Source organism: Tamandua tetradactyla, chromosome 7 (assembly GCF_023851605.1).
Source record: "Tamandua tetradactyla isolate mTamTet1 chromosome 7, mTamTet1.pri, whole genome shotgun sequence".
NCBI lineage: Eukaryota > Metazoa > Chordata > Mammalia > Pilosa > Myrmecophagidae > Tamandua > Tamandua tetradactyla.
The window spans coordinates 58,143,836-58,169,560 of NC_135333.1; the positions used below are offsets into that span (position 1 = coordinate 58,143,836).

The following is a 25,725-nucleotide window of genomic DNA, read 5'->3' on the forward strand; positions in this document are numbered from 1 at the left end:
GTAAAATCTGTGTTGAGGGTGACAATAACTATCTCTATGGACTAAAACATCAGATGAATTACACATCTACTACACCATTCTGTGTGTCTCCTAAAAGGAACACAAATTTTATGTGAAAAGCATTAATGTACTTGCTAAATTATAAAAAAAAAATACTATACTAAAACTCAAATCACCCTTCTACTCTTATTAGTATACTTTAAAAACGAGCAGTTCAAATATCACTTTATCAAACTACAGATGCGCCAGTATTACCTCTTCCATAAAATCTCCCCTCCCCAAGTCACCCAAACCTAATTGGATTCCTCCCTCCTTTAAATGTCAATGACACTGTGCAACTCTTTTAAAAGGGCATTTATACTTAGAAGCTGTTCATGAATCCTTAAAGAGCAAAGGTAAAGAGTGATGCATGATGCACAGGCACATCTACAGGGAACTGGGCCTGCATCAGAGGTCCTTGTGGATAGAGTGTTAAGGATCACTCCTGGGGTTTAATTCATCTAGACCCCCAAAGACGTCAAAACTTATCTCTTCCATACCAAATTGGGTATGTGTACTCCTCTTTGAGACTCTCTACCATAGTGACTAATAGGAATGTGTCATAGCCCTCAAGTGTTAGAACAGAAAAAAATGCACCAAAACCTGAGAACACACAAAAACCATGTTGTCTAGAACTCACCGGTCTCTGCAAATCCTCAGCTTTTTGCCTCAGCTCAGCTGACTTCTAGTACGGTAGGCTTCTGGTCTTTGCTGTCTGACTTCAAAGGGGTAATTTCCTGCAGTCTATCCCTTTATCCATGATCATATCTCTTCACCTTGAGGATAATCTATTCCATCCTAACTCCAACGCTGATCCCAATCCCCACTTTCCAGCCAGGCCTACTGGTAGGGATTAGACTCTTATAGGTCTCCCTTGAACTATAGTTATTACTAAATCTCTACTCTTAGCACTAGACTATAAGAAAGCCCCTAAAAGGCAAGCAACATGTCTCACCACCTCAACTTTCAAAGGGCTTGACACAATATTTTATAAATAACAGACAAATACTTGTTGAATGAGAAGTGTATGGCTATGATTCCTTAATTATTTTGTTTGGCCTGGTATCATTTTTATTTTCTTTGCAGCAAAATCATTATAAAACAAGTTACAGAAAGTGAAACTGCATGCTTTGGGTTTTGTAGCAAAGACTGCTTTTTCCTCTTCTTTCTTAGCACTCGCTAGCCTAGACTTCCCCAGTCTTACTGGCAGTTGGATGCAGTCTTGTGACTGAGCTCTTGCAGTGGAATGTGAATTGAAGGAACATGTGCTGCTTTCAGGCCTGGCCCAGACAAACTTCCCATGCTTGCTCCTCCATACTCTTCTCTCCTTCCAGTTAACTGGGATGTTGACCCCCAGGATGTCATTAGTTACCACATGTTCAAAATGGAAGAGCTTCTGTCAGCCAGGGTCCCTGCTGGATTACTTCTTGAAGGAGAGCTACCCTCCTCCACACCCTGAAACCCACACCCAGTAACCACCACCTGGAACTTAAGGCATTACATTTGGCTCTATCTGCCACTGTAGCCAAGTTTCCCCTAACCATTTCAGGACCATTTGAGACTGATTTCCCTTTTACCTCTGCCTTTACTATTCAATATAATTTGTACTAAAAAACCCTCTAAAACTTACAGGTTACAGACATAAATGGGCAATTTAGGCACAATACAAGTGCCTAAGTTCCTGGAGGGAAAGATTATTATTAAATAATTGCTTTTCAAAACACCAAGTTAACACTCTAGTTCAAGGAACTTAACTAGAGAAACTGATCATACCACTGCACCTAAATTCAATGAAGATCCACAGAAGGCAGTTTTGCTAATCTGTATACCATGTGGAGTCCCCTAACCTCACCTTGTTAGTTGCCCCACATGTCTCTCACTTTTCTCCGACGGCTCGGTGAGGATCAATGTGATGGAACACTGTTCCTCTCGTGTTTCCTATGGAGATAACAGAAGTTCACTGCCTTGTAGCCCAAGATGACAAGATTTCCGGCCCTTACTGGTCAAATCACAACCTCTGAATCTTAAGAGCCCAATTTAGAGCACAGTTTGTAGCTGTGTTGTCACCAACTCCAGTACTATATAAATGTTCATTCAAACGAGGAAGCATTTTGCAATTAAAACAAACAAAAAAACACCCTGTACATGGCTGAACTACAATTATTTGTAAAATTATATATTTAGTATGTCTCCCATTGCCAGATTAAAAGCTCAAGAATTTAGTGGGAAGAAGGCAAGGAACTATGCCTGTCTTATTTGTCATTTTATCCAAGGGCCAACACATACTGCTCCATATATGACTATGGATTAAATGCACAAGTGCACAACTACAGCGCTTCCCTCTAAGCTTGTCTCCACTAGCTCATAATTCCTAAGTGCTTTATAGCTTTCCAAGTTTTCAAACATTCTCATTTGAGCTTCAAAGCTATCCTAAAATTGTGCATGATTAAAGTGGGGCTCAGAGAAGACATTTCAAGGTTACAACACAGCTAGTTTAATACTTCAAAATACTTTGTCTCCACTCACTGTAAAAGAAACAAACGCAGAAAGAAAATCTACCTTAGCTAAAGCTCCAATATTTACTCTTGATGCAAAGCCAGGTTCCTCCCAGCTGCCACAGCCTGCTTCTCTGTAATTCCCAAACTTCCAAGTTTACAGGCTCAACCTTCCTTAGATACTCTCATTCCCTGCAAATACCTACTAGTCCCTTGGAGACCGCATTTACTTATTATAGTAAAGAAGTAGGAATTGAGTATTTTAGTCTATATCATTCTCACAAGGAAAGAATGGTGAAAAAAAGAAAAAACAAAAAAGCTCCTTATTTATAGACTAAAATACATGTGTATATATTTGAAAGGCTTTTTCTATTGTCAGTTCATTCCAAAATCATTTTTAAGCATTTATTATGTCCCAGATTCATGATAAACTCCACCAGGGCTTCCTCTTATGGTATCCTTGGTGTTAAACACTATTTTAGACATTGAGGATACAAAAACGAGTAAGACTCGTCCTGTCCATAAAAGGGCTACCAAAACAAACACAATTATTATACTTAAGGCAGTATGGCCAAGTGCTATACAAAAGCATGTATGAACAACTATGGTAGTAACAAGAGAGGTGAATGGGGTTAGGAAGGTTGAGAAAAGTTTTACAAAGACTTGGGGCTTGAAAGATGAAAAGGCTTCTATGAGGCAGAAGAAGCAATATGGGCAAAAAACACAGAAAGCATAATAAAATTTTAGGGTGGAGGAAAAGTCAGGTTTCATTAGAACATGAGATTCATTGACAGGGAATGATGAGAGACAAGGCTAGGAAAATGATTTGCAGCCACAGAGTACAAAGGTTCTTAAATATAATGCTATTGGAATGCAATGAAATTGGACTTTTATCTTGGAAGCCATTCACTGACTCGTCTAGTTTTAAAGCAGGGATATTACACAATCGAATTAACACTTTAGAACTGTAACTCTGGAGGTGGGGTGGAGGATGAAGAGATGTGGTAACTGTCAGGAAAACACGTTAGAAAGTTACTTTAATAACCCAGGCAGGAAATGGTGAAGGTCTGATAGCAGCAGCTGCTGCTGTAGCAATAGAGAAGAGGAAGGACAGCTTGAGATGGACTCAGAAGGTAGCTTTTAACAAGACTTTTTTTTACAAGACTGGGAGAGAAACATAAAAGAGAAGGAAGAGCAAGGAGAACTGACATTTCTAGCTAGAAGGTTAAGGAAAATGATAATGTTATTAACCATGCTTAAGGAGTAAAGGAGAAAGAACATTTTTGTTTTAAGTGCTTTTTCTTCACATGACAGGGAGGCTTAGTTTTCAGTTTTGAAAAAAAATTGTTTTGTTTTAAAGATCTGTGTGGAATACCAGGTTAAGCTCCAGTGGATACTAGGAATATGAGACTGATCCTCAGAAGGCATGTGAATGACTACTGTAGAAATAAAATGTGAGGTGCTCTGGTGGGAGATAAATTTCTAGGAGTAGGGGATTTCACAGCCAGAAGATAAAAGACAGAATCCAAATTCAGTTTCCAAAGAAAATCAGAGGAATATGATGAAAAGAGAAAACATGATGGCAACAAATCTGAAATTAGAGCTCTAAATCCAATACCAATCATTTGGTGTTCAGACACATTCAACAAATCACGAATGCTACACAAACATGAAATATAACATAAGAAACAAGGAGGAAAACAAGCTCAGTTGCAAATCATAATGGCAATGACAGCAACATGTAAAATGAGACGATTAAGAGCAGACCACAAACTCTAAATGCCCCCACAAAAGAAATGGGTAGCCAGATTAGGCAAAAAGGAAGGCCCCAGAAACAGCTCCATTCACTAGCTTCCTGTGTAGATCTATTCCCCCAGACCACGCATCTGCTCCAGAAAACCACAGGAGCTGTGGAAAAATTCACACACATTATCTCCTAGTGATTCAAAGAGGCATACAGACCAAATAAGTTTATAAAGGCGATATGTGAAGCAGAATTGGATTTGGAAGACAAGTAACCAGTCATCCTGGATTTTAAATATTCCATCCTATTGTGAGTCCATGTGTCACAATTTGGGAAAACTGGAGCCATAAGGCAAAAGGTGGGGTATCTGTAATCAGGATGGGGAGAGGGAAGGAACAGTAGCAGCAGAGTAAATATAGAGCTACCAGAAGCCTCAACTTCCACTGTGCACAAACAGGATTAGTAAGAAAAATCAGCACCTCTTTAAAACCTTGTGCATTTCAAAGCAAGTTTACACCTTCCTTCTTTTTGAAGTGGCAACAAAATACAAGAGAAAAAAAACTTGGGCAAAGCTGATACTTGGACCTAGTTCTGTCTCCAATGATTTATCCGTTACTCAGCAAGTTAACAAATTCAATCTACTCATCAGTAAAATGGGTTTATTTCATGACACCACATCAAGAGCCTTTTTTTTCTTTCATTTTATCTCTGTTTAATTAATTTTAGCACAGTGCCAAGTACTAGCAGACAGACACTTAATAGGTGCTACCACCCTTCCTTCTGGAGGACTTTATAACCCACACTTTCCTGGGAAAAATCACTAACTTCTTTAAGCCTCATTTCCCCACCTGTAAAACTACAATGATGCCTTACAACGTAGTTTATTATTAGACTATAAACGTAAATTGTTTTTTAAACCACAGAGTGCAACACAAAACGTAAAGCATAACTGTTTTTAGGCCTGGCAAATATCAGCAACTCCCATTTTTTCTCTAGAGGAACTGAAAACACCAAGAAGTGAAATGACTAAGTAACAAGGTCAGGTAAAGAATCCAACTCCTACCCTCGGGTTCTTTTCTGTCAACCCATACAGCTTGCTCAGATCTCAATGATCCCTCCAAAAGTTCAAGGCCTTTCACATCACCTTCATCTTCTTAATATTCATGAATATGAGAAGGGCAAACGGGCGGAATAAAATGACTTGTCCAAGGTCAAAACATCAGAGCAGAAAACGAAATCCGGGTTCGCCAGCAGCCAAGGCTGCATCGGCCCCCTGACTTCCTCTACACCTACCAAGACTCCAAGCTCTCCCCTTCCTCGGCCTCAGGAAGCTGTCTGGGAGCGCCCGGCAGTGGCCCTAATCTACCTCCTGGGTGCCTCCGCCGCCCCCCACCCTTGTCCACTGCCAGCAGCGGCCAAGCCCCCTCCCACCTCCACGTCGCGGCTCCTCCCACCACCCACTGCCCCTAAAGGCCGGGACCCCTGCTCAGGACCCAAAGGCTAAGTTTCCCGTCGTGCCCCGCCCGCGCTCTCTGCCACGTCTGCGATCTCACGCACTGAGGCGCTCCAGACCCCGGGCCCGGCAGCCGCCGACCCTGCAGCCGACCCCCAGCCAGGGCCTCGCAGCCTCACGGTCCCGGCGTTCCCAGGGCAGCGCGAGCTCCTCCCCCGCCCTGCCCCAGAGCCCGAGAAATCCGCCAACTTCCTCCGGGAGCTCCGCCCCCCGAGCCGCAGCCCCGGGAAGGGCCCACCGCCGGGGCTGACGGACTGCTTCCTCGACCAATCGAAGTGCCCGTCCTAGGGGGGGGCGGACACCCGCGGTGGACTCCGCCCCGCCCGTGCTTCCGCTGAGGCCGAGGGGACAAATGGAAACTTTCCCAGAGTTCCTTGGAGCTCTGGGGTCCCGTTAGAGGGGCTGAATTGAGGAGAGATGTGGGAGGCTCTTGGGCGCAAGTTGGGTGGGGAAGGGGCAGTGGATGTGAATTCACGGAAATGCGAGGAGGCACTAATCAATGACTGAGGAGGAGGCAACAGGAAATTACAATGACTCCATTCATTCATTCACCCATGCATTCATCCCTTCAACAATGCGTTTGCAGGCCATTTGCAGAGAAAGAACAGACGTGCGATTTGCTGTCGGAAAAAAACACTAAATGATAGTCCTTACTTATGCAACCCCGCGCCTCTTCGGGTCTGGAAACTGAGAGAAACCATAATAATCCCTTCCCACCAAGGTTGTTTTGAGGGTTAAAGCAGATTTGCGAAGACACATTGGAATTAGTAAGTCATTATACTAATGTGATCTGTCGTGGAGCACTGCGCTGCAGCCGGAAGTGTGGGTGCGATCATGTAATGTTTTTAATCAAGAATTCAAACCATTCGAGGATGCAACTTAAAAAAATTAGACACACGCACTCACAACCCTCACGAACTGCATCTGTAACCGAGAAATTAAGAATTAACATAATTAAGATCACAAAATCATTATAGATGCTTTTTTCTTACTTTCTCGTATGTCGTAGAATGGCCAGAAGGAAATACCTGAAATTACTGAGACCCATTGAATTGTAACCCAGATGCCTTGATCTTTGATAATGATTGTATAAGTATATAACCTTTATCTTGTAATTGTAAAAATGTCCTTACTAGCCCCGCTTGTACTCTTATCCTGTTTTACAACTTTAAGGTCTGTGATCACAATATCATGTGTATTAATGAAGGTACTTGAGTCTGTCCGGAACTATCTGCAGACTACAGTGTTTATTCTTGATATTGTAAAGGTTATTTTCAAGCTTGGTTAAGCTTAGGTCTAGCTTAGTTCCACCTCTTTACACGGTACTATAGCTGTTGAAATTTTTTATTGTAATGGTTACTTTAGCTTAGCTCCTCTCCTTTACATTTTTTAAATTGAAGTTCCTTGTACTTTTTATTGTAAGGTAACAATCCCACTTCCTCTTGTTTGAATCCATTAAAAACTCTAAACTCTGGGATTTTAAGCAAATAGGCCATCTGTTCTCCTTGCTTTCTGTGACAAATTTTCTCTTTCTAAAATCTTATAGATTGGCTGTTATGCATCAGGCAGAGAATCCGGTTCGATCGTTATCACATTCAAGTGGACCCACCCGGCAGTGCCACCCTACATAATAAGCTATGTACGCATGGATGTGCATCTGGCAAATTCGTCTACAGTTTATAGAGCGCTAGCAAAGCGCTTTCATAATATGCTTTCTCATCCGCTGGAGGGATTATTCTCCTTCCTTAGCAAACCGCGGCTCCTTCAGTCCTTTGAAACAGGTCGGGGTCGGGAGGGGCAAGTACGGTTCCCTCCCCTTACGATGTCAGGTGGTGACTTCAAAACTGGTCTCTCGAGAGGTGCAGAACTGCCCAGGAGCCACTGTGTAGGCGGGGCGGAGGCTGCAGAGGCCCGGGGGTGGCTCTGAGTTGTCTCGGAGCAGAAATCACGTGCAGGAAGCGGAAGCCACGTGTGTGTGTGTGTGTGTGTGTGTGTGTGTGTGTGTGTGTGTCGGAGCAGAAATCACGTGCAGGAAGCGGAAGCCACTGTGTGTGTGTGTGTGTGTGTGTGTGTGTGTGTGTGTGTGTGTGTGTGTGTGTGTGTCCGGCCCTGTCTCAGGTGCACACAGCACAGACCCCCCCACCCACGGCTCATAGCCCTTTCTCGGCTTTCCCCAACGTTGCCTGGCTGGCAGAGACCAGAGACAGTGGAGAGAATCCAGAGTCTGACCGCCCGAGAGGAGAGGGCTCGCGGGCTCGACGCTCTCCGGCCGCCCGGGCCGGGTCCGGGCACCCGTTCCGACCCGGGCGCGTTGTCATGGCCACCTCCGGGGGTCGCCAGGAGGCCGCACCTGCTGCGCTGGGGCCTAAGCCGTGTCCGAAGCTGCTGTTCCGGCTGGTGCAGGACGGCCGGCTGAGCGCGCTGCGGGACGAGCTGCGGAGGGTGGGAGGCCCGGCTGTCGGAGCTGCCCGTCCGGGGTCCGCCGGAGACACCCTCCTGCACTGCGCCGCCCGCCACGGGCACCGGGACATCCTGGCCTACCTGGCCGAAGTCTGGGGGATGGACATCGAGGCCTCCAACCGAGACTACAAGAGGCCTCTGCACGAGGCTGCCTCCATGGGCCATCGGGATTGCGTGGGGTACCTACTCAGCCGAGGAGCAGCTGTCGACAGCCTGAAGAAAGCGGACTGGTAGGTGGTAAGGTTTCCAGAAAGGCCCCATGCGGAACCATGGGTGTTCGTGTACTTTGTCGGCTTCTACACCATAGCTTTCCTCAACTTCTGGGTTCACTCCTCAGACTTGTTCAGTGGAAGGGTCGTCCTGGCCACCCTTTCTTCAGAGTGCAAACGACCTACATGCAGCTCAATCCTTGTTTCTATCCGCATGGGGGTCACAGTTTCTTTTTTTTCGGACAGTTACTTTCGGAGAATAGAGGAGATAAAATGTAATCATACAATGAATTGGCCGTACTACAATAGAGCATGGACCATTTTGCAAAATTAGCACCTCACCCGTTCCATTTTTTAAAAATTTATTTTGCAATAATTATAGGTAAAAAGAAGGTTGCACAGAAAAGTTCAGGCAGGTCCTATGCACCCATTCTCCTGCACCCTCAGTGTTAGCATCTTAACACAACCAGAGTACAGCACAATAACAAAAAACCAATTTAATGCAATCCATAGAGCTTATTCAGATTTCACCAGTTATGCATGTACTTGTGTATGCGTGTGTGTGCGAGACTCTGTGCAATTTATCACAAGTGCAGCCTTTTGTAACCATCACCATAATCTAGATACTTAACTGTAAAAAAAGAGGATGCACAGGTGGTTCGGTGGTAGAATGCTCACCTTCCATGCGGGAGACCCGGATTCTATTCCCTGACCATGCACTCTCTACCCCGCCCCCCTAAAAAAAGAGACTTAACTGTACCATCACCACAGACCAAATGCATTTTGTTTGTTAGATTTACCTTGCTTGTGGTACTCATTCTACCCAGCTTCTTAGAGGTTATGACCATCTTCAGGTTCATAACATAATGAAGTTCCTGCCTGCAAGTGATGCCTGCTTTGATATAAACACAAAATGCCACAGACAGCCTTATATTGAAATAAAATACATTCTTGTCCACTGGAGAGTGGAAGCGGGTCTTTAGTTGTTTTGAGGTTCCATTTGGTCCATAGGAAATATTGCGTCTAAGCATGAGATCGACTTTCTGTGTAAACTGGTTTAAAGACAATTCCAAGAGACATTGCCTTGCGTATCCCTCAGAACAACTCTGTGGATAAGGAAATAGCCTCCCACCAAAATCCATTCAAAGGACAAGGTTCACTTGATTATGTATTTAGGGGTTATAGTTACAGGGATGCATTTTGTCCATTCCCACTTTTCTGTGAAATACCTTCTTTCCTGTTTTTCCAATTATCCTGCCTTATTCAAGATTCATTTCCTCTGAGAAACCTTCATTTATCTGGGTTTCTCCCTTCTAATGTATTTCTCATTCACTATTATTACCACAGTCTTAGTTTTGTAGGGCTGCTGCAACAAAGTGACACAAACTGGGGCAGGGGGCTTAAAACAACAGAATTTTATTTTCCCACAGTCCTGGAGGCTAGAAGTTCAAATCAAGGTATCAGCAGGGCCACACTCCTTCTGAAACCTGTAGGGGAGAATCCTCCCTTGCCTCTTCTGGCTTTTAATGTTCTCTGGCAATCCTTGGTGTTCCTTGGCTTATAAATACATCACTCTGCCTCTGTTATCACATAGTATTTCTCCCCAGAGAATCCCCAGATGTATGTGTGTATCCAAATTACCCCTTCTTATAAAGATACCAGTCTTATTGAATCAGGACCCACTTTAATCCAGTTTGGCTTCATCTTAACTAATTACATCATCAAAGACCCTGTTTCCAAACAAGGTCACATTATGGGACCAGGGTATAGGATTTGAGCAGGTCTTTTAGGAAGAGCAATTGAATCTATAATGCAAACCAAAAAAAAAGTGTTGGTAATTAACTAATAGCATAGCAATCTTACAATATTGGCCCAGATGAGAATTTAGATATTATCCAGTTTCACTGAGCTCCTTTCTGTGCCAGACACCAGCTCTTTATACTGGGCGTAAGTAGGTAAATAATACCTGTCCTTGCTTTCCAGGAGCTCTAGCAGCCCACCCCCACCCCCCTTTTTTTTTCTTTTTTCCTTTTTAATTGTTTTATTGAGAAAAATCTTCACACACATACTTTCTGTACATGGTGCATTGCCAATCAGTGGCTCACAATATCATCACACAGCTGTGTATTCATCACCATGATAATTTTTTAGAACATTTGCATCACTCCAAAAAAAGAAATAAAAAAAAACTCATACACCCCATACACCTTACCCCTCCCTCTCATTGACTACAAGTGTTTCCATCTACCCAATTTATTTTACCCTTCCCCCTGCCCGCTCGCCATTATTTATTTATTTATTTATTTTTATCCATGTTTTTTACTCATCTCTCCATACCCCGGATATTAGGAGGATCAGGCACAAGTTTCTCACAATCACACAGTCACATTGTAAATACCTTATCTTTATACAATCATCTTCAAAAATCTAGACTACTAGAACATAGCTCAACAGCTTCAGGTACTTCCCTCTAGCCACTCCAATACACCATAAACTGAAAAGGGATATCTATATAATGCATAAGAATAACCTCTAGGATAACCTCTGGACTCTGAAATCTCTCAGCCACTGACACTTTATTTTTTTCTCATTTCTCTCTTACCCCTTTTGGTCAAGAAGGCTTTCTCAGTCTCTTGATGCCAGGTCCTGGCTTATTCCAGGCTTTCTGTCCCACGTTGCCAGGGAGATTTATACCCATGGGTGTAACTCCCTTTTTTATAGACAAAACCCAGAAGCTCAGTGAGGTGGAAATCATTTACCCAAAATCATTTATGTGGAAGGCAAGTGAGGCCAGCAGAACCATCTCCCTAGATATGAATGTGTCTTACTATCCAGTGATTGTCAGCACAACTCAGTTCAAAAATTTATTGGGCGGGCCACAGTGGCTCAGAAGGTAAGAGTGCTTGCCTGCCATGCCCGAGGACCCAGATTTGATTCCTGGTGCCTGCCCATGTAAAAAAAAAAAAAAAATTATAATAATTGGACTATTTTGTTTGTGAAATTGTTGTCTCACCAATGTGTGTCCCTTATGGAAAGGAACTATATTAAATGTTCTTTTGTGACTCCTTTTTTGCACAATTATGTTAATTTAATCAATGGTTGGTGGTTGAAGTAAATGGGAAAAGTCCAGCAGACTACCTATTATGCAAATATTATCCAGGGCAAAGTGTCTACGGCTTTTATGTAGACACTTTCCAATTTAGTGCTAAACCATGAAATAGTTTAGAAGCACCTTTGCCTCCTAGGTACTCCCCTCCTGTGGGTACACATATGCCACAATCATTTTCCCCTTGTTATTTCCCCCAGGGTCCTCACAGCAAGCAGAGAAGTTGTCAGATAAACCTGTTTTCCTGCTTCCCAGACCCCTGAGTCCTCTAGGTTTTCCATCTACACCAAGGTTGTGAGTTTTCTGAAGACCGGGCCATTTGTTTCTTAATATCTGGGCTGTCCTTCCATCTGACTGCTTTTCCCGATTGGCCTTAGGACCCCTCTGATGATGGCATGCACAAGGAAGAATCTTGAGGTCATCCAAGACCTTGTGGAGCATGGCGCCAATCCACTCCTGCAAAACAAGGATGGCTGGAACAGCTTCCACATTGCCAGCCGAGAAGGTGACCCTCAGATCCTTCAGTACCTGCTCAGTGTTTCCCCAGCAGTCTGGAAGACAGAGAGCAAAATTAGAAGGACTCCTCTGCACACTGCAGGTGAGGCCCACAGCTCTGTAGGGAGGCAGGTACCTAGGTCTGGCGGGCTCCACCCACATGCAGAACACCTTCTAATTCAAGCCAAGTTCCCGTTTTGCCCCCAACCCCAGGGGAATGGAGGATATAGGAAGATGAGGGGCTAGAAATGGGAGCATCTTTGGGGTATTTGGACATACAAGTAGTTTCTTAAAGCTAAAGTACCTTGGCACTTTGAATACTCTTCTTTCTTGTATTTATTAAGTTTTCATGGATATCCTCCACAAAATAGTGGAGAACAGATTGTTAAAATCTTTATTATTGAGTACAGTTATTTTTAGGAGGAGAATTAAATTCCTGGTCATGAATTACTACTAAAATGTTTTACATTTCCTGGGCACAATCTGACTGGCCTCGGGGAACCATAGCACAAAAGTGGACAGAGAGGTTTAGGATTGAAAATTTGCCATGAAAGTGCTCAGGAAGACAAGAAAATCAAATGTTGGCTATGTATAAGGAAAGTGAAAACATCATTCTTTACCATTTATCCGGCTAAATTTTAATTTTTCTATTGCAGTAACAGTGCACCTAATTTAATTACTGCATCCTGTAAGTCATAACCAAAACAGTGGGGTAGAGAGAGGAGTAGGGGAGGATTCTTCTTATATATGCAGTAAAAAACTCTGACTCTCAACTCTTTTCTCCCAGCAATGCATGGATGTGTAGAGGCAGTAATAGTACTACTTAACAGGTAAGAGAAATGGACATCAAATTAGGGAAATATTTGGTAAATAAGACAAAGAGTTAATATCGGTGCTACACAAAGAGTTCAGACAAATTGTTAAGGAAGACACTAAGCTTCCAAAAGAAAAATTAACTAAGGACATAGATAATTCAAAGAATATAAAATTAAAAAGCTAATCCAAGGGTGCACGGGTGTTCAGTGGTAGAATGCTCACCATCCCTGCAGGAGATCCGGGTTCAATTCCTGGACCATGCAGCTAAAATAAATAAATAAATAAAAGCTATTTGTCCATTCAAGAAATATTCACATATTTGTCCAGTGCCAATTATGAACTAAGCTCTTTAGCAGATGCAGGGTCCACCCTCATAGCCCTCAAGGCCTTGTAAGGAAGGAACACTGAGCAAGTCCAAAGGCCAAAAAGTATTAACAAGGAATAGCAGAATACCTACAAAGAGCAAGTGACAGAAAGGCCCAACTTGGCCTAAGAGTAAGGAATCTCAGTATCAGTGATGTTTATGCTATGACCTAAGGGATGAATCGAAATTAATTAGTGAAAACTGGGAGGCTGAAGGATTTTCAGGGAGAAGTGATGGCATTGTGAATCCTTGGAGCCAGGAAAACCATCCTACATTTGAGAAACTGAAAGGACAGTATGTGCTGAGGCATGGGCAGTGAAGAAGAGAATGGTACGAGATGAGGCTGGAGAGGAAGGCCAGGCTGAGATCATGTTAGATGTTGTGGACCACGTTAAGGATTGTAGGTTTCATTCTAAGCAGATAGGATGCCATTGAAGGGCTTTAAGCATGGTGGGTAATAAGAGATTTATTTGCTTTTTTTAAAATTTTTTTAAAGATGCTCTGGTTGCAAAATATAGGATAGATTGGAGGGGGAGCAAGAGTGTGTTCTAGTTTGCTAGCTGCTGGAATGCAACATACCAGAGACAGATTGGCTTTTAATAAAAGGGGATTTATTTTGTTGGTTCTTCAGAAGAAAGGCAGCTTACTTTCCACTGAGGTTCTTTCTTACATGGAAGGCACAGGATGGTCTCTGCTGGTCTTCTCTCCAGGCCCCTAGGTTCCAACAACTTTCCCCGGGGTGACTTCTTTCTGCATCTCCAAAGGCCTGGGCTGAGCTGCTAGTGCTGAGATGAGGAATGCCGAGCTGCTTAGCAGTACTACCTTGCGATCTCTCATTTAAGCACCAGCCAATTAAGTCAAACGTCACTCATTGCAGCAGACACGCCTCCTAGCCGACTGCAGATATAATTAGCAACAGATGAGGTTCACGTACCATTGGCTTATGTCTGCAGCAACAAGACTAGGTATGCTCACCTGGCCAAGTTGACAACTGAATCTAACTAACAGAGTGGTTGCTGTGAAACCAGTTGGGAGGCTATTGCAGTAACTCAGGAGAGAAATAAAGGTGGCTGGACTGAGGGTGGCTGCAGGGATGAAAAGCAGAAAGCATCAGAGCTATTTAGGAAGTAAAATCAATAGAACTAGGGGGATAATTCATTAAAGGGAGTGAGAAAGAAGTCCAGGTTGACTTTCAGGTTTCCAGCTTGGACTACTGGATATATGGTGCAGTTACTGTGATATCAAACTCTCAAGGAGAAATGGGTTTGGAGGAGAAGATAATAAATTCACTTTATGAAACACACATTACGTTTCATATGCCTCCAAGATATCTAAGCAAAGGTGTCAAGTAGGCTGCAAGGAACTGAAACCAAAAGGAGGAAGTGTGGGTGGAGGTGCCAAAGTGGGACTCTTCAGCATAGAGAAGAGGGTTGAATACCTAAGAGAGGATAAGATTACCGTAGTGTGAAGGGAAGCAGGCGCTGAGGCATGGTGCTGAGAGCAGGTTTGCCTGCTACAAATTGGAATGTACATGGATATCTGCAAATTCATATAAATGTTTATTCATGTACTGATTCAGCAGACGTTTTGAGAGCACCCCCTGTGTGTTAGGTCCTGGGTGATAAATAAAACAAGCACAGTCTTTTCCCTAACAAATCCTATAGGAGTGTGTGGAAGCCAGGTAGATACAACCCTACAAATGAATATCATATAATTACAAATTGTGAGAATACCACAAAGGAAAAGTACAAAATGCTATAAGAGAGTAAAGGTCCCAAGTGAGATTAGGGTGTGGAGCAAGGCTGAGTCCTGAAGGATGAGCTGGAGTCAGCCGAGTAAGGGAAAGAAGACTAACATTCCAAACAGAGGGATTGGAAAATTCAGAGGCAGGGAAAGCTTGGCAATGGGAGAACTGGGCAGAAGTTCAGAGCATGGTGAGCCTGGGATGGAGAAGGTGGTGGAAGAGCAACCTGGGGAAGTGAGCAGGTGCCAGGTTATTCTGCAGGTCATGTCAGAGATTATGGATTTTGTGCTGCATGCAGTGGGAAACAAAGATTTTAAGCAGGAGAGTGAGTTTACCCAGATTAAATCATGAAGAGATTTCTCTGGTTGCTGTGTAGAAAGGATTAGCTAGGCAGGAGTCCAAGTGAGAAAAACAGTAAGGATTGGCTGATTGACGTGGCGATGGAACTGGTCTTAAAGGGTGAATGTAGAGATGGAGAGAAGGACACAAATTTGAAAAATATTTTGGATGTAGATTGACAAATTCTGGTAATAGACAGATTATGAGGGATAAGGGGGAGGATGACTTCAAGGCATTTGGTATGAGAAACTGGGGAGAGGAGTGTTCCAGAAAATGAGCTGTAGAAAGTTAGAGGAGAGGCAGATTTGCTGGGGAAGATAGAGCTCAGAGATTGGGGGGTGGGGGTGGGAGGGGGAAAGGCATGGTAGGAGGAGGAGAGTAAACTCCTGATTGTCACTGATAATTTGTAAAATATATAATCCCCTTGCAGGTAGCCAAGTGTCAACTGCCCACTGGATGTGAAACGGTGAATGTCCTCAGCTCTTGTTATTTTGGGCTTGGGCTCTAGGTGCCAGTATGATCCAGACTGCAGGGACAAGTGTGGTGTTACCCCCTTTATGGACGCCATTCAGTGTGGCCACCTCAGTGTCGCCAAGCTGCTCCTTGAAACACAGAAGGTATAGAAATGGTTTCGTTTTGTCCCTTCAGTTTTTCGTACACATTTTAGATCAGGGGCTAAGGAGAAAGCAAAGTCATTCAGTTCCTGGGCTCAAATCCCAGCCCTGCCAAGACCCACCCATGAGATCACTTAACCTTTCCAAGCATCAGCATTCCCATCTGTAAAATGGAGACAAAGTTAATTTCTTCAGAAGGTGATGGTAAGGGTTAAATATAGTACATATAAAGCAGTTAGCAATATAAGTATTCAAGAAATGTTAGCTGTTTCATAGTAATGATAACAACAAGCTGTCCCCCACTGACCACTCTTTGCCTCTATGGCTTGGAGTTTTGGCTTATAATAATTTTTTTAGTTAGGAGGTCCACTGCGGATCGGACAAGGCCTATGTCTCCCCTGCCCATAAAAACGTACATAGACAACAGAGTTTGGCCAAAATGTCAGAAGTTTCCTAATCCCATCTTTCTCTGCTTCATGTCTTTTTTGTCCTGCCTCTCCTCTGTCTACCAGGCATCCATTTCAGCTGAGGACACCCTTGGGGCTCAGGCTGTGCACAGGGCAGCTGTCACTGGACAGAACGAAGCCATCCGATTCCTGGTCTCTGATCTTGGCATTGATGTGGATGTGAGAACGTCAGCCCATCTCACAGCACTCCATTATGCAGCAAAGGTTTGCTCAGCTCATCTCAGTGTCCCTGCTTCCTTAGGCTTGCCCTGCTTCACTGATGGGTAGCTCTGTAGTCCTGGTTTCTTAGGTTCCATCTTTGGAAGAAATTGCTCCTGATATATTCCTGAAATGTTCATGACTCTGAAGCCCTGTAGCCCTTTAACTAGAAATCTGCCTTATCTGCCTTATTTTTTTCTAGGTAAAAATGAGGGGAAAAAGCTTTGCTGCATGCAAGGCCTGGGATTTATGCTCCTCTACCTCTTTTTGGTCTTAGAAATAATGTTATTTAAAACCATAAAGATCCATTTTATTAAATTCCTAACTGTACTGTGCCCATACTACATTTCAGAAGTTAGGATCTCTTTAACTAGGGCCAGGGGATTGCATTTCCTGGGCTCTCCAATGTACAAAATATCTAAGACATGCAAGAATGTTTCATAAGAAAAGTACCTGTTTACACCCTCCTGTTTTAAATGCTAGGGGTCCTTCATGGATTATTTTTAACATTATTTAATGGCTGCCCTTTTTTTTTCTGTTTTGAACTTCTTATTGTGATTTCAGACATACCAAATTGTTGGGAAATATTACCAAAAAATCCTGCATACATTCAGCTTCCCCAAATGTTAACATTTTATGTAACCACAGTTCAATGAACAAATCCAGGAAATTATCATTAATATAATATTATATAATGTACAGACCCTGTTCAAATTTTATCACTTGCTCTGCTCATATCCTTTTTCTCATCCAGAGTCCAGTCTGGGATCACACATTACACTTGGTTTCGTGCCTCCTCTGTCTCCTTTAATCTGGAACAATTCCTTGGTCTTACCCTTTTATGACCATGACAGTTTTGAAGAGTACTGGCCAGTTATATTGTAAAATATCCCTCACTTTGGGCTTGTATTTTTTCATGACTTAGTTTCAAGCTATGCATTTTTGGTTAGAAAGAAGTTTCAGTAGCTAAGAGAAGAGTTTGTCAAGAGATGTTCGTGCTCTTGGGAGAGTGAGAACAGGTGAACTAAGAGGTTGATATTCTATTTGGCAATTTGGAAGTCACTGGCAACCTTGGCAAGAATCAGTTTCTGTGGAGTAGTATTGGCAAAACTCAAATTACACAGATTGAAAACGAATGAACAAAACAGTCTCAAAAATTGACCATGTGCCTGGCCTCAAAAGAATTTATGTCTCAACAATACACAGCTATAAACATCTTATAGGTCATATTTTACGACCATAATACATTAACAAATAAAAATCAACATACAAAAGACTCTCCTGCAAACCTCCCATCCATTTGGAAACAAAAACATACTTTCAAATAATCCATTCGGTGAAAGAATGAACATCTACTTTTACTTGTTTCTCCAGCAGTGGGAATACATTTTTTTTCCAAATAACTACACTCTCCTACCTGATTTTCCATAATGGACAAGTGGGTAGATTAATGAGACTGGGCTAAGAAGATCACCTGTGGCCGCAGGGAGAGCAAAGCTAATGGGTCCACCCACAGGAAGACTGCACCTGTAACCTTGACTTCAGTCACGCCACATGCTGATGAACCAACTGGCTGGACGAGAAAGTGTAAAAATTATGCCTTAAATGATAACGCTAGCTGTACTGAGAATCCTTTTTATGACAGGCTATAATCTTTTCGAGTTCATTTCTGCCCTAAAGATCTTAGCAAAGAGTCTGTTGGCTTTAGAAAGTTTGGGATTGTGTGTTCTATGTAAACCAACAGTGTCGATAATTAAAAGTTACCAAAATCTTGGGGCGGGCCGCGGTGGCTCAGCGGGCAAGAGTGCTTGCCTGCCATGCCGGAGGACCCCGGTTCGATTCCCGGCCCCAGCCCATGTAAAAAACAAACAAACAAACAAAATATAATAAAAATAAAGATGTTTCCCTTTCTTCCTCCCTTCCTTCCTTCCATCCTTCCTTCCTTCTCTGTCTTTCTTTCCTTCCTTTCCTCCCTCTCTCTAAAAAAAAAAAAAAAAGTTACCAAAATCTTTATTTGATAATTTATACTGGAATTTGAGAGTGATATAATGACCTTCCTTTATATATGAGAATTCAGTCTGAGCAGGTGACTGTTTTAGAAGAAGGACCTAAGATGCATTACAGTTTATGTTTAAAGGTTTGCTTTTGTTCTCATCGCAGTGATAACAAATTTATTTCAACACTCAGGAAGGGCATACAAGCACAGTTCAGACTCTTTTATCCTTGGGTGCTGACATCAACTCTAAAGATGACAGAAATCGATCAGGTAAGACTTAGTTTTACATATGCCTGGAAAATTACTAGTAAATTGAATGTAAACAATACATGGACTTTTATATTAAAAACACTTGTTTTCATATTACTCTTACGGTACTCACCAACTTTTCCTTAAAATGACATTCCCTCTGTTTCCAAAACCTTTTGACCATTGCTATTTTCATGACAGTGATGAGCAGTGCTCATTATGACCATTGTTTTATTGTAATTTTATTATTATTTTATCCCACAACAATATATGTGACAAGAAAGCATTTTCTATCTTAATCCATGATGACACCATCTATCCAGGTATTATATAGATTCTTCAGAGGCTGTCTCTCTTTGCAGTATAGAGACTATAATCACTACAACTTTTTAAAGTTAGGGCTCAGGAAGATATTTTCAGATATAATTCTTTAGATTTAGACCTTAGAATAAACTCTCTAACATCCTGTGAACCAATGGCCATCTTAACATGGGTTTAGTGTGATCTGTATGATGTTTGAAAGACTCACAGATAACTAATTTCTCACCAAAAGACTGGAAAGAGTAACTAGTAAGTCCCAAGAGGGACATAAGACCTGTCCCAAAGATGGGTGTTTTAGACTCTTGGAATTCTCAGAACCAGAAACCTTCAGTGCTAATTTCTACAAACAGAATGGAAAGATATGTCAACGGTTTTTCCTTTTGTCACATCATTCTCATTCATTTTGGGACTTTTATTTACAAGAGGAATCCACAAAACTTTGAATCAGTTCTCATCACCATTTAAAGAGGGCTTTTAATAACAGTCAGCAATGAGTATGAGGGGGACTAGTCTTATATTTCTCACCAACGTGCTTTATTGACCGAGACAAGTTTCTTAAAGCCTCTTTAACAGTTTTGTTATCTTTAAATTTTGCTCAACCCAATCATATTAAAAAGGAAAATAATATTCTGATCTAGAATAGGCAAAGTCATAGAGATGAATTATGGAAATATAAAATCTGAATATACTATTAGAAGTACTCTAATCACAGGTCAGTCAATATAAAATCTGAATATATTATTAGAAGCACTCTAATCATGGGTCAGTCCTGTCATAGGGGTCGTGCACTAAGTTCATGTGATCTCTGTCTTCTCTCAGCCCTGCACCTGGCCTGCGCGGGTCAGCACTTGGCTTGCATTGAGTTTCTCCTGCAGTCTGGACTGAAGGATTCTCCAGACATATCGGGCACCCTGGCTCAGCAGCTCACAAGGAGAGCCGACATCCTTCAGTGCTTTGACCAAACAGTAACAATGTAAGAATGTTTCTGAAAGAAGGCAATAAAAATGCATGGTAATTAATATTCTGCTTCTTAAGTTGTTACCAGATGCAACATAATTAGCCAGTATCCAATATTTTCGGTGTCCTCCTCCTACCTTCCTTCTAACTCTACTTCCTGCTCCGTTTAAGAATTTCCCAGATTATGGGGGCACATCCTCTAAGTGCTGGGAGTCAGGAGACTGGGATTCCCAGCTGGGGAGTGGTGTTTTGTGAAATCCTGAGCAGCAGCATCTTTCCATAATCTGTATTTCACTTTTTCTACCCTTAAAGTAGAATTAGACAATGGGTATGAAATCAGCCTCTGTAATCGTAGAGAAGCTTGTAATATGAATATAATATAGTTACATATTTTTCGATATGTGTGACATGTCTTATAACAAATATGGGAGGGCAAGGGTAATAACATTTAAAATACAGCATGGATGACTATTAGCTTGAACTCTAAAACATAATTGGCTCATTTCTTCTCTTGTTTCTGGCCCTCAATTTCTTTCTTTGCCATTACAGTAGTCTAACTTGGTTTCATAGCAAGGAAGGAAATGCTTATAATCTGTTTACACAGATGTTTGCAAGGAATTAATGAAAGCATTTCTATATTCTAAGCATTACTAGTTAAGCTATAAAGTTGTAATCCTGAGTGTTTGGGTATTTTTTGTAGACAGTTTCTATACTGGCCCTTGGGGGGATACACCTGAAAAATGCATATAAGATACTGCCAAAATTTTCTATAGCCTGTGTTGAGGAATGGAATTTTGTTCTTAAAACCCACAGATTATATTTTCTGTCCCTTCCCATCCTCTTATTGAAGCCAGTGATTCAGATGAAATGAAACATTTGATGGTATAACTTAAAAAATAATTATAGCAATTTTTAAAGATTGAAGGATGAGTCCTCAGGCATCTGGGCTTTTTTTTCTGTTTCTTTTCCTTTTATTTATTTATTTTGAGAACATTTTCTCTGAATTGCAAAGACGAATTATTAGTCCGAGTCAGTTTTTGTTTATTGTATTCACCAATCCCAAGCAAGAATTCATCCCCTTGTGATATGATCCAGTAAGTGCTTATTACACACTCACTTTATTCTCAGTGTTGTGCTAGGCATGGTAAATAGCAAGCATTACCAGTTCCTCTTTAATTATTCCCAGATGGCATTAGGCTGATTCCTATCTCTAACAACTACGTGAATGTACTAGCAGAAATACAACTTGATTGTACAATCCTGTGCTGTGACCCTCAAAATCACACATTTTCTTTCTACATCCATGTGGATTCGGGCAGCAATTACCATTTCCCTGTTGCATTTAAACTCTCTGTGGACCAGTGCCCTTTGGGTGTGAAGCCTGTCCTGTTAATGTGGATATCAGTTTGAGCAAGTGGGAGGGAAGGATCGGTCTGGTCCTGCCCATCTTTTCCCTGCATATGCCCAAAGTGGCTTTGCTTTCACAGCTCCTGTGACAAGGTCAGTTCATGTGGGTAGCTTTGCTTCAACCCCTACAAATGGCCAGTGATTACAGCATGCCAACTTACACTTTTGTTTCCCAATAATTCTAGATTTGATATGGCCTGTAATTGTGAGCTTGGCTACTGGATGCTGCTGCTGAAACTACTCAAGCCAGAGATGGCAACAATGATAATAACACCATTAATTGTGGCAAAGATAGTAGTAACATAATAATATAAATTACTGTAATCATATATTAAGAATTGTAATGGTAGTAATGACAATGATTAATATTCTCTCACCTTCTAATTCTACTTACTTTCGTCATTTCCTCTGGGTCTTTACTTAAAAAGTCTCCTCGATGAGGTTCACTAGAGACATCAGATTGTAAGTTACAATGGGAGAAGAGTTAACTGCTTTCCATTTTCAAGCTGCTCTAGCATTTCATTCCCTGGAATACACTTCTTACTTGGATAACTAAAAACTTTTCAAATGTGTGCCTGTAGTTAACAACAATAGTACATAACAATATTCACAATTGATATGTGGAATTATGTACAATTTCCTTCTCTACTTTTGACTCAGTATCGATTGTAATAGTGATCTGACAATTAAAAATCAAGAAAGAGCAAAAAAAAAAAATGTCAGCTCAGTGAGGCAGTCCCCGCCTCCTTATTTATTTAAAAATATTTTTGCTGAGATATCTTTTTTAAAAATATTTTTATTAGCAAATCTTCACACACATACAGTCCATACATGGTGTACAATCAATGGCTCACAATATCATCACATAGTTGTGTATTCATCACCATGATCATTTTTAGAATGTTTACATCACCCCAGAAAAAGAAATAGAAAGAAAAAATTCATACATCCTACATCCCTTATCCCTCCGTCTCACTGATCACATGTATTTCAGTCTACCCAATTTTTTCCTTATTCTTCTACTCATCTGTCCATACCCTGGATAAAATAAGCATCAGACACAAGGTTTGCACAATGACGTGGTGACACTGTAAAAGCTATATAGTTATACATTTGCCTTCAAGAATCAAGACACAAGGTTTGCACCATCACACAGTGACCTGTAAAAGCTATATACTTATACAATCGTCTTCAAGAATCAAGGCATGTGAACTCACTGCCCACCCCCCCACATCGGACATGACTTCCAGGGGTGTAAATCTCCCTGACAACTTGGGACACAACTCCCAGGATGAGCTGAGACCCAGCATCATGGGATTGAGAAAGTCTTCTTGACTGAAAGGGGGAAGAGAGAAATGAGACCAAATAAAGTTTTAGTGGTTGAGAGATTTCAAACAGAAATCAGAAGTTATCCTGTAGGTTATTCTTATTCATTATATAAATGTCCCTGTTTAGTTTATGGTGTATTGGAGTGGCTGGACGGAAGTACATGAAACTGTTGAGCTGTGTTCCAGTAACCTTGATTTTTTTTATTATTATTTATTTTTATTTATTTTTTTGCACAGACAGGCACCGGGAATCAAACCTGGGTGTCCAGCATGGCACAGAATAATTCTGCCACTGAGCCACCATCGCACCACCCTAGCCTTGATTTTTGAAGACGATTGTAGAACAATATAGCTTTTACAATATGAAATTGTAATTGTGAAAACCTTATGTCTGATGCTCCTTTTATCCAGGGTATGGACAGATGAGTAAAAATATATGGATAAAAATAAATAAATAGGGGGGGTGTGGTAGTTAGATTCAGTTGTTAACTTGGCCAGGTGAAGGCACCTAGTTTTGTTGCTGTGTACATGAGTCAATGGTACATGAACCTCATCTGTTGCTGATTACATCTGCAGTCAGCTAGGAGGCATGCCTGCTGCAATGAATGATGTTTGGCTGAATTGACTGGTGCTTAAATGAGAGAGTGCAACATAGCACAGCCCAAGCAGCTCAGCATACCTCATCTTAGCACTCACAGCTCAGCCCAGGCCTTTGGAGATACAGAAAGAAATCACCCTGGGGAAAGTTGTTGGAACCCAGAGGCCTGAAGAGAAGGCCAGCAGAGACCATCCTCTGCCTTCCCGCATAAGAAAGAACCTCAGTTGAAAGTTAGCTGCCTTTCCTCTGAAGAACTAACGAAATAAATCCCCTTTTATTAAAAGCCAATCTGTTTCTGGTATATTGCATTCCAACAGCTAGCAAACTAGAACAGATTTTTGTACCAGGAGTGGGGTGCTGCTGCAGTTTGCAAATACCAAACATGTTGGAAAAGCTTTTTAAATGGTTAAAGGGAATATTTTGGAGGAACATTGATTTGGAAGAGAACGATGGAGAAGTCCTGGAGTGCTTGAAGAGACTGTTGGTGTAAATGGAACCACTGCCAATCTGGACAAAGGGGGACACAAAGGGACAAATTGGAGTTTGCAGCATGAGAACCATGGACGTTCAGGACTGAAGCCAAGAAACCTCAGCCAGGAGAGTGGACCCACCCATATACATGGAGAGGGTGAGTTTGCCCTGAGGGCAGAGGATGAGTCTCCCATCTCATTGCAGTGGAAGAGTAGTGCAGCCTCAGGCCTTGGAAAATGTATAGCATGCTCCTTGGGGACTGGGGAGAGCCTGGCTGCCACCACACGGAGGGGTTGAGCATGTGCCCAGGAAATGGCAGAGAGCCCAGGTGTGGCCCCGATGCCTGGAGAGAGTGGAGCCAAGAAAAAGGTGGTCTCCTCAATGTTCCTCGAGGTTGATTTGGAAAGAGGTGGGCCACTGCATAGGCCCTTGAGAGGGTGGGACTGCCACTTTCTAAAGCTGAAGGATAAATGACTTTCAGACTTTCAAATCCAATGGTGTTTGCCCTGCAGGTTTTCCTTCTAGTTTCTCCCTATAGATCCTGTGACTGTCCCTCCTTTGCATATTGGCACCAGACAATTTGTTTTGAGATTCACAGGTCCACAGCCAGAAGAGAATTTTTTGTACCTTAATATAGTTTAAGGTGAGGTATGTAGTTGCCAAATTGACAAGGGTTGGACATGTGTTAGTTAGATTCAGTTGTCAACTTGGCCAGGTGAAGGTGCTTAGTTCTGTTGCTGTGGACATGAGCCAATGGTACATGAACCTCATCTGTTGCTGATTACATCTGCAGTGGGCTAGGAGGCATGCCTGCTGCAATGAATGATGTTTGGCTGAATTGACTGGTGCTTAAATGAGAGAGCTCAATGTAGCACAGCCCAAGCAGCTCAGGATACTTCATCTCAGCACTCACTGCTCAGCCCAGGCCTTTGGAAATGCAGAAAGAAATCACCCCGGGAAAAGTTGTTGGAACCCAGAGGCCTGGAGAGAAGGCCAGCAGAGACCATCCTGTACCTTCCTACATAAGAAAGAACCTCAGTTGAAAGTTAGCTGCCTTTCCTCTGAAGAACTAATGAAATAAATCCCGTTTTATTAAAAGCCAATCCATTTCTGGTATATTGCATTCTAGCAGCTAGCAAACTAGAACAGGGGGATAAGGGGTAAATAAATTTAGTAGTTGAAATACTAGTGGTCAATGAGACGGAGGGGTAAAGGGTATGGGATATATGAGTTTTTTCTTTTTATTTCTTTTCTGGAGTGATGCAAATGATCTAAAAATGATCATGCTGTGAATATAGAACTATATGTTGATATTGTAAGCCATTGATTATATACCATGTATGGACTGCATGTGTGTGAAGATTTCTCAATCAAAATATTAAAAAATAAAAAAAAAATCAAGGCTACTGGAATACAATTCAACAGTTTGGGGTACTTCCCTCTAGCCACTCCAATACACCATAAGCTAAAAAGGGATATTTATATAATGCATAAGAAAAACTTCCAGGATAATGCTGGACTCTGTTTGAAATCTCTCAGCCACTGAAACTTTATTTTGTCTCATTTCTCTCTTCCCCCTTTTGGTCAAGAAAGCTTTCTCAATCCCATGATGCCAGGTCCTGGCTCGTCCTGGGAGTCCTGTCCCACGTATTCAGGGAGATTTACACCCCTGGGAATCATGTCCCACGAAGGAGGAAGGGCAATGAGTTCACCTGCCAAGTTGGCTCAGACAGAGAAGCCACATCTGTGCAACAAAAAAGGTTCTCTGGGGTGACTCTTAGGCATAATTATAGGT

At 42.0% G+C, this 25,725-nt stretch overlaps 2 protein-coding genes and 1 long non-coding RNA gene across 12 annotated transcripts in view; 1 reads left to right on the forward strand and 2 right to left on the reverse strand.

Annotated features, from left to right (window-relative positions):
• The window catches only part of FBH1 (F-box DNA helicase 1), a 75,419-nt gene extending 69,460 nt beyond the window's left edge, over positions 1–5,959 (reverse strand). For 2 of the 9 annotated variants that reach the window (XM_077169497.1, XM_077169504.1), the window contains exon 1: positions 5,836–5,944. In XM_077169497.1, the coding sequence (XP_077025612.1) occupies position 5,836 (1 nt within the window). In that variant the 5' untranslated portion in view covers positions 5,837–5,944. The other 7 variants (XM_077169499.1, XM_077169500.1, XM_077169502.1 and 4 more) reach the window with 7 other exon arrangements.
• Positions 5,960–7,761: 1,802 nt separating this feature from the next.
• On the forward strand, positions 7,762–20,188 carry ANKRD16 (ankyrin repeat domain 16). 2 transcript variants are annotated; one of them, XM_077169506.1, is made up of 7 exons: positions 7,765–8,481; positions 11,944–12,164; positions 12,849–12,891; positions 15,833–15,941; positions 16,451–16,609; positions 18,791–18,869; positions 19,989–20,188. In XM_077169506.1, the coding sequence occupies exons 1-7, from the start codon at positions 8,108–8,110 to the stop codon at positions 20,144–20,146; spliced, it is 1,143 nt and encodes a 380-aa protein (XP_077025621.1). In that variant the 5' UTR covers positions 7,765–8,107; the 3' UTR covers positions 20,147–20,188. The 2 variants fall into 2 exon arrangements, with proteins under 2 accessions (XP_077025623.1, XP_077025621.1); XM_077169508.1 differs by lacking the exon at positions 18,791–18,869 and having other exon boundaries at positions 7,762–8,481.
• On the reverse strand, positions 19,682–22,227 carry LOC143691263 (uncharacterized). The gene is made up of 2 exons (XR_013179429.1): positions 21,928–22,227; positions 19,682–20,154 (listed from the first exon to the last, which is right to left on the reverse strand). It is a non-coding gene; the product is annotated as an uncharacterized LOC143691263 (long non-coding RNA).
• Between the last annotated feature and the right edge of the window lie 3,498 nt (positions 22,228–25,725).

What these genes read in the sequence shown, in the direction of transcription:
- ANKRD16 (XM_077169506.1), top strand. Translation starts at nt 8,108, where the DNA reads ATGGCCACCTCCGGGGGTCGCCAGGAGGCCGCACCTGCTGCGCTGGGG. An exon ending in TGCTCCTTGAAACACAGAAG is followed by an intron (nt 15,942 to 16,450) that starts GTATAGAAATGG and finishes TCTGTCTACCAG; the next exon opens with GCATCCATTTCAGCTGAGGA. An exon ending in CACTCCATTATGCAGCAAAG is followed by an intron (nt 16,610 to 18,790) that starts GTTTGCTCAGCT and finishes TTCAACACTCAG; the next exon opens with GAAGGGCATACAAGCACAGT.